Source organism: Dendrobates tinctorius, unplaced genomic scaffold (genome assembly GCF_039654945.1).
Source record: "Dendrobates tinctorius isolate UK_male_01 unplaced genomic scaffold, ASM3965494v1 ptg000025l, whole genome shotgun sequence".
NCBI lineage: Eukaryota > Metazoa > Chordata > Amphibia > Anura > Dendrobatidae > Dendrobates > Dendrobates tinctorius.
The window spans coordinates 17,527,956-17,540,217 of NW_027361693.1; the positions used below are offsets into that span (position 1 = coordinate 17,527,956).

Consider the following 12,262-nt stretch of genomic DNA (forward strand, 5'->3'; position numbering starts at 1 on the left):
TCTAGGCGGTCAAGCCATGTAAGGCGGTCACATGGTGGTAGTCATTCCAGGCAGGTGACTCCTGCCCCAAAGAAGAAGAAACAAAAGACTTTTTTACTCAATCCCCCCTCTCCTTCCAATGTTTCCCAACCTTCCTCCTTTATCATTCCTGACCTCCCTTCCCCCTGTAATTTAGTAGCACCTTCACCTCGAACCCCTTCCTCAGTTACCAGCCGTTCCGCTTCTCTTCACACCCCCAAAGTATCCAACACTTCATCCAAACGTCCTTCAAAGGGAAAATAATTTAAAAAAATAAAAATAAATAAAAATAAATATTGAATATTTGGTGTTCAAATAATGTTTGGTTCTTGTGTCTTTCGCCGCCTACACACACTGTGCTGTACACACACTGCGCCGTACAGTTTGCATATTTTTGAACACATAGCACCAGAAATGACATGTTTCGTGTGTCAATCTTGGAGATATGTATTTGCAAAAAACAAAAATCTGTATGATGTACATTTTCTACATGCCCTCAGTGTCTTTTCTCTGGTTACACGTAATAGAGGATGGTGTTGATTGCAAGGCCTATCTATTGTTACCTTGATTAGTATCCTTATCAGTTAAATGATATTAAAAAACACCATAGTAGATTAACTGTTAGGAATACAATCCAAGGTTATTATAGATAGACTTTCTAAATAACCTCAGCCTCTATGTAATGTGTGTTTAGAAACTGAGGAGATGATTTTGAAAATACACGTCATATGTTCATGAACCTGCCCTTGTATCATACTTTGAAATTCGTAAAAAAAAACAATACAGGTATAAACACAGGCTTTTTATTAACATACACAACACATAAAAATGTGGTTACATCATTTGCTCTTGCCAGGCCACCCATCCTACATCAGAGTTGAAGTAGGCCGCAAATTGGTCCCTCATTTGCCCTACTTCAACTGATGACCGTAAAGGATGCTGATTAAATTCAGGCAAGGGGTTAGGAGAGAAATCATCTAGTTCAAAATTAGGGTGCTCTCTTACCATCACAAAATTGTGTAGAACAACACAGGCCTTCACCACCTCATCCATGGTTTCTAGTTTAAGATTAATGGCTGTGGAGAGAATGCATCATCTGGACACTAGTATACCAGAGGCACACTCTACAGTTTTTCTGGCCCTGGTCAGCCTGTAATTAAAAATTCTTTTAGTGTGGTCCAAGTCACGGCTGGAGTATGGTTTGAGCAGGTGTTGGCACATCTGGAATGCCTCATCCCCAACCATTACAAAGGGCTGTGGCAGACCTTCAGTGTCGGGAAGATGCCGAGCCATGAGGAAATTGAACAGGTTGCCATACAACCTCCGGCCCATGTCCGAGTTCTTAAAAGCCGGGGAGTCATTACCACGGCCAAATGCACCAATGTCCACTGCAAAAACTTACAGTCTGCATCAGAAATGGCCATGAGTACTGTAGAGAAGTACTTTTTATAGTTGTAGTACTCTGATCCAGTTCTCTTGGGTTTTATAATCCTGATGTGTTTCCCATCCACCGCACCCAAACAATTAGGGAAATTGCAGACTGTCCAGAATCTTTCTGCATTTTCAAGCCACTTTTCCACGGTGGGCAGGGGCATAAATTCAGGACAGAGAACGTCCCACAAAGTCCGGCAGGTGTGCGCAACTGTTCCAGACAAGGTGGATATTCCAAGACGGAACTGGAAGTGCTGAGAAGAGAGGGTCTCTCCAGTAGCCAGGAATCTGGGACACAAAGAAACAACAAAAAATAATATTTGTGTATAGGGATTTACATAAAATCCCCAAAAAAGGGCACACCAATAAATAAATATGCATCCTTTTCTTTAAAAAATGGCCTCAAAGCAATGCAGCATCCTTTTGTTAACTACATGGCAGATCAAGAATTCTGCCAGAATAGAATAGTACATCAAAGAACAAATAATATTATGCAGTCAGTGGTTTTGCTATATTACGTACTGTAATGTGACCAGGAGCCGCTCCTCGGGAGGAATCGCATGACGGAGCTGTGTGTCCTGTCTACGGATGACATCTTGTACACGACCAAGTAAATACATGAAGCTTTGTTGGGACATCCATGTGTAATCCGTAAATTTATCCGGGTTTGCCTGGAGCTCGTTGTAGAGGGTGTGGTACGCTCCACGGCTCTCCCGGAGTTCAATAATAGGATGAATCCACAAATGCCGATGCTGCCGTCTTCGCTGTCTCTCTCTCTCCCTTTGTTCATGGCAAGCAACTGCGTAAGCTTGAGCTATCCTAATGTCCAGATCCAAGTTGAAGTGAAAGCTCTGCCAGCGCAGATCCATGTCTTCATTAAAAACTGCTAGCAACTGGGAAGAATAGCTGTAAACTGGGTCTAGATAAGGAATTCCAATAACACACACCCATTGCTGTCTAATTGGTGGAGTATGAGTCAGTAATTGGTCAATGATTTTTAATCCTGTGATTGTGACATTATGCGCAATAATCACGCAAACGTATGCAAAACGCTTATAAACGCATATAATCGCTGCGTTTTTATGGCTTACCGCGCATGATTATGTTACAAAAAAACACTGCATTTACAAGCGTTTGTAAGCGTTTTTTTATGCGTTTGATGTGCGCTCGAAACGCAACGCAAAAAAATGCTAGTGTGAAACTAGCCTAATCATCCCTACAGTGTATAATTTAGTTAACATATTAACAATGGGCCATGATTTGGTGCACCTTTTGTGTGACCAAGTGCTTAATGCACTATTATTCCCCCCCAAATTGCATATTGAACACTGTGTAAGGGCAGTTTCACACGTCAGTGTCTCCGGGACGTGTAGTGACAGTTTTCTCACGTACTGGAGACACTGACACACGTAGACACATTCTCAGGAATGTATCTATGCAGATGTCAGCGTGTTTTCACGGACTGTGTGTCCTTGTGCAAAACACGCTGACATGTCTGTTTTTGTGCAACAGCATGGATCACATGGACCCATACATCCGTGTAAACACGTACCGCACACGGATGCTGTCCGTGTGCGATCCGTGTGCGTTTTTCAAAGTCAAAGGGTTAACATTAAAAATAATTTTTAAAAAACACGGACAAATGGACACACAGCATACGGACAGCACACGGACAGCACATGGATGGTACACACGGACATACGGATTGCACACGGATGTCACACGAATGACCTCCATATGCACATGGACACACGGACACAGATAGCTCCGGTATCGGTTTTTCCGGTACTGGAATTATCTGGACCTGTGAAACTGCCCTAATCTTGGTTGACTTTGCATAAGCAAGAGCTACCTGAGCTCTGCAGTTGTGCACATATAGTTATCAGTTCTCATTGCTGGTTTCTGTCCTCAGTACAGTGGCAAGCAGTTGCCACAGCTAGGGGCCATTGTTAAGAGATGGCCACAACACTATGTCTCCATGCTGAGGTGGTGATGGAGTTCAGCACTGTCAATCATTTTACACTGTATGACAATCAGCAGGCACTGCAGCCGAGATCACCGTGTGCAAATGTAAGGGGCAAAATGTGTTTGGTTGCAACCCCTTCCTCTTCATACTGCATTAAAAAGAGACCAAAATCCAAATGTTCTCATTAAAAGCTTTTGCTGATCACTCAAAAAACAAGCCCCTGTGCAGTTTCAAAAAATGAAAAAATATATAAAAGTTATGGGATTCAAAAATGTTGTTTACAAAGTTGTGATTTTTTTTAAGCCACTTAAATACTAAAAATAAGTATGTTTGAGTTTGGCATCACAGTAATTTTACTGATCTGGAGAAACATTTTAACAGGTCATTTATAATGCTCAATGAACACTATAAAAATAAAAAATAATAATTTTTAACCATTTCTCCTCTCTTGGATTTTTTTTCTCATTTTTCAATACAGTTTAAGGTAAAGCAACTTGATCTACAAAAAGTAAAACACTTAGCTATGTTGCTGAAAAAAAATATGGCTCTTTGGAGAAGATGAAAAGGAAAAGTAAAATATGAAAATGAACTGTATACTTAAAGGGGTTGTCTGGTCTAAAATGAATAGTATGCAGTCACTCTGTTCGACTGCAGACTTTTGAATCCCCTCAGGCATTGTGTGCTGTGAGGATGTGATGGTTTCTGAGCTGGCAACAGTGGTAATGTATGCTATATGCATATTCCTGGGCAAAACAGATGTAGTGGGCACGGCCTCACTCCATACACACAAATGTTTGGAGCAAGGGTGAGGTCGTCAAGTAGGCATGGCCATCCAGTGGCTGTGGCTTCATTCAATATACCGGTATGGAGTTAGGCTTCTGCCTTGAAGTATGCTTATTGCAAACATCACCGCCATTTCCGGCTCAGAAATTGACAAATCCAGACAGCCCCCACAGTCCACTGGGGGGATTCAAAAGACTGTAGTCACACAAAGTCACAAAGTGACTGCAGACTTTTCATTTTAGCCTGGACAATCAGTTTAAAGCCTACACAATGGCATGAAGATAAAAAAAAGTGTAATTTTATGTGATAATTTTCAGTGGAATTGCATTTCAACCAATGACTGTTATGTTACAGATGCAGCAAATCTAAAACTATTATTAAATTATTGGTTGCATTCATAGACCAGCATGCAAGGTACGTGCAACTGTGATTGCCATGTGACCTGTGTAAAATATTTATGAGAGCGCATGTCACATACAAGTTGCAGAAAAGTTTTTGGGCACTCAACTTATCTCGTACTAGCAGGCTGTGTAGACAGTCCTAACCTAATGCTTTCAAACCCTGCAGAAGTGAATAAACAGATATGGCAGAATGAATTTGAGCACCCTCCAAATGGCTGCACTATTGATGGCAGCAGCAGTACAGTGTATCACTTTAAAGGTCAAGGAGCAGCCAGGTGTAGCTGGCTGGGTTTTGCAATAGCAGTGACAACAACAAAATATGCATGTTTGGAAAATATGTTGTCAGGCAAAAAAATATCTGGTAGTGTAAGGCCAGCAATAGCATCCTCAACACAAGTGCTACTTCGGTATAGATGACATGGTGGACAGGGCACAGATACGCAGCTGAGTGTGGAGCACAGGCAGAAACAAAACTGTGTAGAATATAGACAATTGGGAAGCAGTCATGCTGATCAAATCATTTGCATCAGCTGTAGGTGAATGAAAATCAGCATTAATTTGTACCTGATTTATTTTGCCAAATGTAAGGTTTCCCATGCTTTCAGGGAATAATCTCACCACCGGCAATTTCTGTAAAATGCACTTTATTTCTGTAATAGGGTTGCAAACAGAAACATCAGTGAAGCCAGAAAAAGCATTTATTCATGCGAAACAACTTTTGCTGATTTCCCTGATGTCTCTGTCTGAATTCCTGTGACCGAAATAAAGTGCAATTTACTGAAATAGCCAGGGGTGAGTTCTGCTTCTCTTTCTATCCTCTGAATTTTCATATATCAAAATATGTACAGGGTGGGCCATTTATATGGATACACCTGAGTGGGCCATTTATAAAGTTGGATCCAAAATGGCCGACTTCAAAATGGCCACCATGGTCACCACCCATCTTGAAAAATTTTCCCCCTGCCATATACTAATGTGTCACAAACAGAAAGTTGATATCACCAACCTTTCCTATTTTATTTAGGTGTATCCATATAATGGCCTACCTTGTATATTGATTGCAATATGTATCTGTATCCATAACAGCTGCAATAAATGTGAAAGTTATGGTACACAGCGATCTTACAATTGCTAGATTCATTGTGCCTACACAACTCTATTCCTATGGCCACACATTAACCATCAAATAATCAAGACACAACAGAGCATACCTTAACTAGGTATCATCATATCATCATACTATCAATATTAACAATAATGCATGAATAATTAACATAATGTGGCTCTATAATTACATATAATCTGACTAAATAATAGCAATATATCAGAGAATCCTACACCAAGATCAAGAGCAGAACAATTAGGGGAAAAGACACAACATTTATTCTTAATTATGCCAGATGTATTATTCAGTAGGTCCAGGGACAAGAGACTAAACATTGACTTTTAATGTAGGTTGAATTGATGTTTGTTCATTTTTTGAATGGTTGATGTTAACCTACTATATCAGTCCTTGCAGAACAATGGTGCAGATTAATTGAACCATCAATGTTTGTTATTATGTTACTCATTGTATCAATCAATGCAGCTTGTCGTTCTGCAAAAATTACAGAACAAAATATTCACGTTAATTGAACATGTGAACAATTAGAGATGACTTCCTCCCACCTTCCCGCAATCCTGTGGAAATAAGTCTGAATAAGACCTGTGAACTATAAAGGGAGATATGCTTCTTTTTACAGAAATATTCTACTGGGCACCAAAGAACCATGTCACCAACTGGAGCAATACAGATCTGCTTCATTGGCCAAATGTCAACCTAGGCTGGGACCATCATGTCACCTGGCCACATACCTCAATGGATTGACAGCTTCCTAAGCTTGCTGCTATTCCCTCTCTGCGGGTACCCGCCAAAATTGGGGCGGTACTGGTTGTAAGCCAGAAAGTCACAGATGCTCTATTTCCTGGCTAGTCAGAGGTAGTGTGAGACTCTGTAATTTGCACCATCTTGTGTATTTAGTGGGACTGTAGTATTGACTGTTGGTGATCTATTAAAGTATTACTGTAGTGTGGTAACCTCACCCTGTGTTGCTTGACTAGTATTATGCACATGGGAAAGATGTATGCGCGGTCAACTGGATGAGCCCTTGTCCATGCATTTTTTCTAAAGATAGCCAGGACAGTGGACAAAAGCACCCACTGAATCTCTTGTCTCTACAAGTATAATAGAAACACAACAACACTTTTGCATTTTTTAACCCACTAATGGTTTTGATTTACAAATGCTGATGTAAAATACTGACCAAATACTGAACATGTGAACGTTGACTTCTATCCTTATTGAATAACACTGGTCAGTGTGCTGACCGTGTGCTAGCCAATTTTAACACAGCCTGTACAACTCCATATAATATGCTCATCAGTGATTTTCTTAACCCCTTAATGACCAGGGGTATTTTTGGTTTTACATTTTCATTTTTCCCTCCCCTTCTTTCCAGAGCCATAACTTTTTTATTTTTCCGTTTATATGGCCATGTGAGGGCTTATTTTTTGCGGGACAAGTTGTACTTTTAAATGACATCATTGGTCCCGAAAACGGGGAAAAAAATTCCAAGTGCGGTGAAATTGCAAAAAAAGTGCAATCCCACACTGGTTTTTTGCTTGGCTTTTTTGTTAGGTTCACTCGATGCTAAATCTCACCTGCCATTATGATTCTCCAGGTCATTACGAGTTCATAGACACCAAACATGTCTATGTCCTCTTTTATCTAAGTGGTGAAAAAAAATTCCAAAGTTTGCTAAAAAAAAAAAAAAAATTTGCGCAATTTTCCGAGACCCGTAGCGTCTCCATTTTTCATGATCTGGGTTCGGGTGAGGGCTTATTTTTTCCGTGCCGGACTGATGTTTTTAATGATACCACTTTTGTGCAGATACATTCTTTTGATCGCCCGTTATTGCATTTTAATGCAATGTCTTGGTGACCAAAAAAAGTAATTCTGGCGTTTTTAATTTTTTTCTCGCTACGCCGTTTAGCGATCGGGTTAATGCTTTTTTTTATTGATAGATCAGGCGATTCTGAACGCAGCGATACCTAACATGTGTATGTGGGATTTTTTTTTACTGTTTTATTTTGATTGGGGCGAAAGGGGGGTGATTTGAACTTTTAGGTTTTTTAATTTTTTTTATTTTTAAACATTTTTTTTTTTACTTTTGGCATGCTTCAATAGCCTCCATAGGAGGCTAGAAGCTTGCGCAACCCGATCGGCTCTGCTACATATGGGCGATGAACAGATCGCCCATATGTGGCAGATTTACTGCTGTGCTTTCAGCGCCGACCACCGGGTGGTGCTGAAAGCCATATGCCTGGAACAACCATAGAGGTCTCATAGAGACCTCTGGTTGTCCAGGCAACATGACGCCGACCCCCGATCACGAGACGGGGGTCGACGGTGACGTCATTTCCGGCCCGGCGGCCGGAAATGCTATTTAAATGCACGCTGTCAGCTTTGACAGCGGCATTTAACTAGTTAATAGGCGCGGGCGGACGGCGATTCCGCTCGCGTTTATTGCGGGCACATGTCAGCTGTTCATAACAGCTGACATGTCCCGGCTTTGATGCGGGCTCAGCGCCGGAGCCCTCATCAAAGCAGGGGAAATGTCTGATGACGGACTGTGTCCGTCATTGGACATTAAGGGGTTAAATAAAAAAATATATCTTGCAGATCTTCTCCTATCTAAAAAAATGTTAAAAACAGACAGTGCACAAACTGCACATGGATGGCAGTGTGTGCTGATAGTGATTTTTCACTTGCATATGTAATTTTCCTATATGACTCAAAACCAAAACAAAAATGTCTACATTATATTTTGCAAACCTCTTGATCTGAAAACAAAATAGTAATGTAAACAGCCTAGAATTGATCAGATACAATACATAGAGAGCACTCAGATATGATGTACAGATGTGTGAATGATGCTCTACACAATTACGTTGCACAATTATCATATGGACATGTGCTGTCTTTGTTAACATTGGATTGAACAGAACTTTGAGAGCATCTGAATCCATTATAGCAAGTGTGCCAGTGCACATGGTCAGTTTTCTACATGGACTGATTGTATGGAAAAGCAGCAAGCACTACTTTGGTCGATATTAAGACAAAGAATAATAGAAGCTAAGGGGTGGTTCACATTGCGTTATGGCAGTCCATTAAATGGATTGCTTTACAACGCAGCATTTAGGCCTCTTTCACACATCAGGTTTTCGGCGTCAGGCGCGATCCGGCGCTTTTGACTAAAACCCCCCCATTGACTTGCATTAGAGCCGGATCGAGCCGGATGGCCATGCGTTTCATCCGATTTTTGCCGGATCCGGCAATGTGACGCGATCCGGCGTCTGGAAAAAACGGCTACTGTAACATTTTTTGTCTCCGGCGAAAAAGCCGGACACGCCGGATCCGGCGTGTCCGGCTTTTTCATACAATGAAAGCCTATGAGCGCCGCAATGCGCCTGATCCGGCGACGGCCGGATCCGATTTCTTTGGTCTGAGCATGCTCAGTAGCTCTGCCCACAGGACATATATAAAAGCAAGACAATGGGACCCTCAGCCACACCCAATATGCCACCCAAGCCAAGAACCAGGAGCAGGAGAAGGCAGCAGACATCTGCAGCAGCAGCAGCACCATCAGCACCACCCCAAATGGAGCAGCATGCTGAACAACGGGAGGGGAGTCCAGCAGCAGATGAGAGACGGTAATTATCAAATCCCCCATTCCTCCAAACTAGGGCTATGGAATATCAAGATATTCATTGGCCCTTTGTTTCTCTTTATTCAACAGCCGCCCAATAGATGCAGCAGCAGCAGCAATGGCAGCAGCAGAAACACCACCCACAGCCATGGAGTCTGGCCATGAGGAAGACAGCACATCTTCTGGGAGCCCTCCCTCGCATCGTCAGCGTTTTACGGTAAGTTTTTATTTCCAAAATCCATCATCTCTGTAATATATGTGTATTCATTGCCTTTTATTTCAAAACAGGAATCACAAGATGAAGAGGAGCTCCCAGAAGAAGAAGGAAGGGGTGGACAGACACTTGGAGTGGGCTCACAATTGGTAAGTTTTTTGCATCAAACGCAGAAACACAACATCACACTACACACAACACATAGAAAACAATGTTCTGCAGACCACACACAGCAAACAAATGCCTACATCCAAAGACATAACATTTTTTGTTTTCTTCTCTAGTCTTCCCAATCTGGTGCTCGGCCAAGAGGTCCTCGCAGTGCCTCCCAGGGTCGTCGGCGACAGCAACGTGGCGGTCACCAGCGTGTAAGTATAAATATTTTTGCTTTGTTTTTTTTGCACTTTTTATTTCATTTCTTTTGTGGAGGCTAATTATGTTATTTTTGTCTTTTTCTTTAACAGCCTTCACAGCGTGCTCCCGACTCTGACGGTGAGGATGGAGGGATTGATGTGGACCGCCTCATCGATCTCGTCAGAGAAAGGGAGCCGCTCTGGAATATGGCTGACCGCCGCCATGCTGACCTGATCGTTACCCGACGACTCTGGGAGGAAATCTGTTCGCTCCTTGTGGACCGCTGGGAGGACCTCGAAGCTCGGGCCCAGATTAAAGAGCGTAAGTATATACAGTACCGGTTGCTTGATTTAAACCAGTGTTTCCCGAACTCCAGTCCTCGTGGTCCCCACGGATCATGTGTTCAGGATTTCTATTTACTTTGGAAATCCTGAAAACATGACCCCTGGGGACCATGAGGACTGGAGTTTGGGAAACACTGATGTTGTATACTAACCACTTTGTCCTTTCTCGTTTCAGGGGAGAGAATTGTGAAGCGGTGGCGGTCTGTGAGGGATCGTTTCAAGAAGGAGTTCAATAAAGAGATGCGGGACCCGAGTGGATCTGGAGGACGCAGGAGCAAGTACAAGTACGCACGAGCCCTGTCGTTCCTCCGGGAGACAATGCTCACCAGAAGGTAAATATTACACACCACGTGTGACAAAAAAATGTTTAGATGTAACTTTTATTTTTCAGCCAGGGCCATACCATGTCACTATTTTAATTGTTTTTTTTTCTCTTTATTCCACAGCACGGTGAGCAGCACTCGGGAGCCTGCACGATTGGACCCTTCTGAGGCGATCCCTGAGGAGACCGGCACCGAGGGACACTTCGACCGCCCCGGTACATCTGCACCTTCCCAGCCTTCCCACACATTCGACCCATCTGTCCCATCCACCAGCACAGGAGCATCGTGGCCGCCTACATTACATGAAGCTGCTGGTGAGGAGATCGCTTTCCCCTTACCCCACCCTTCTGCCCCTGCCACCTCTAGTACACCTGCGGGTACTGGGCGGCAGCGGCAGAGGGGTCAGGAAAAGACTTATGCGCCAGAGTTCTTGCATCTGAATGCATCTTTCCAGAACTGTCTAAAAGTCTTGTCAGAGCAAATCTCCACAGGCTATCAGCAGATCAACTCCAGCATTCTGGAGATGAAGACACTTCTGCAAACCATGCATTCAGAAGCAAGATCTTCGCCAAACCACACCTTTTTCAGGTCTGTTGTGGAGCGCATGGAAACGCTCTCTCCTGCCCAGCAGATGCATGTAATGCATTCATGCCACGCTGCTCTCCAGCAAGTTACCTCCCAACCTCCTCCTCCCACCACAGTAGTTCCTCCACCTGCACCCCCTCCAGCCACTTTCCATCCTCCCCCTCCTATTACATCTACACCCCCTCCAGCCACTTTCCATCCTCCCCCTCCTATTACATACCATCCACCTCCCCAGCACCAGCAACCTCCCCAGCACCAGCAACCTCCCCAGCACCAGCAACCTCCCCAGCACCAGCAACCTCCCCAGCACCAGCAACCTCCCCAGCACCAGCAACCTCCCCAGTACCAGCAACCTCCCCAGTACCAGCAACCTCCCCAGTACCAGCAACCTCCCCAGTTCCAGCAACCTCCCCAGTTCCAGCAACCTCCCCAGTACCAGCAACCTCCCCCGTACCTGCAAACTCCCCACTTCCAGCAACCTGCCCCGTACCAGACATCTCCCCACTTCCAGCAACCTGCCCCGTACCAGACATCTCCCCACTTCCAGCAACCTGCCCCGTACCAGACATCTCCCCACTTCCAGCAACCTGCCCCGTACCAAACTCCTTCCCCATACAACTTGCCATCAACATCATCTGCTCCTACAGTCCCTGCCCAACCCTCCACTCCACCACCCACCACCTCTTCTGCTTCCCACATGTCCACCCATTCTGTAGTTTTTTCCACACCTTCACCTCTAACTGTTCCTTCCCCACCACGATCCCAGTCCTCTCTCCACACTCCCAGTGTCGAAGTGTCCCGCAGCCCCTCCAGCAGTATTTCCACCACACACTACACAGATTTATAATGTGTGTATTTAAATAAAAATGACCAGTTTTATGGTTTCAAAGCTTTATTAAACAAGTTTATTAAAATTTTAAAAAAGTTTACTAAAAAAAACATTTTTCAATAAAAGTTAAATTATTTTACACTGGTTGTCTGTCATTTCTTTCTGCGGCGAAAAAGGTTAAATAAAGGGTATTTAAAAGGTGAAATGGTATTCAAAACTAGGTATATAACTGTGGGTAAATTTTAGCTTTTTGCCACAGTTGTGTT

General features: G+C 43.3%; 1 protein-coding gene across 1 annotated transcript; it reads left to right on the plus strand.

Annotated features, from left to right (window-relative positions):
• The first annotated feature begins 10,388 nt into the window (after positions 1–10,388).
• LOC141084637 (uncharacterized) lies at positions 10,389–12,014 on the plus strand. The gene is made up of 2 exons (XM_073569466.1): positions 10,389–10,591; positions 10,706–12,014. The coding sequence occupies exons 1-2, from the start codon at positions 10,500–10,502 to the stop codon at positions 12,012–12,014; spliced, it is 1,401 nt and encodes a 466-aa protein (XP_073425567.1). The 5' UTR covers positions 10,389–10,499.
• Positions 12,015–12,262: the final 248 nt, after the last annotated feature.

Excerpts from the sequence above, each read along its gene's own strand:
- LOC141084637 (XM_073569466.1), top strand. The coding sequence starts at position 10,500 with ATGCGGGACCCGAGTGGATCTGGAGGACGCAGGAGCAAGTACAAGTAC. Across the intron at positions 10,592-10,705 it reads GAGACAATGCTCACCAGAAG|CACGGTGAGCAGCACTCGGG; the intron begins GTAAATATTACA and ends TTTATTCCACAG.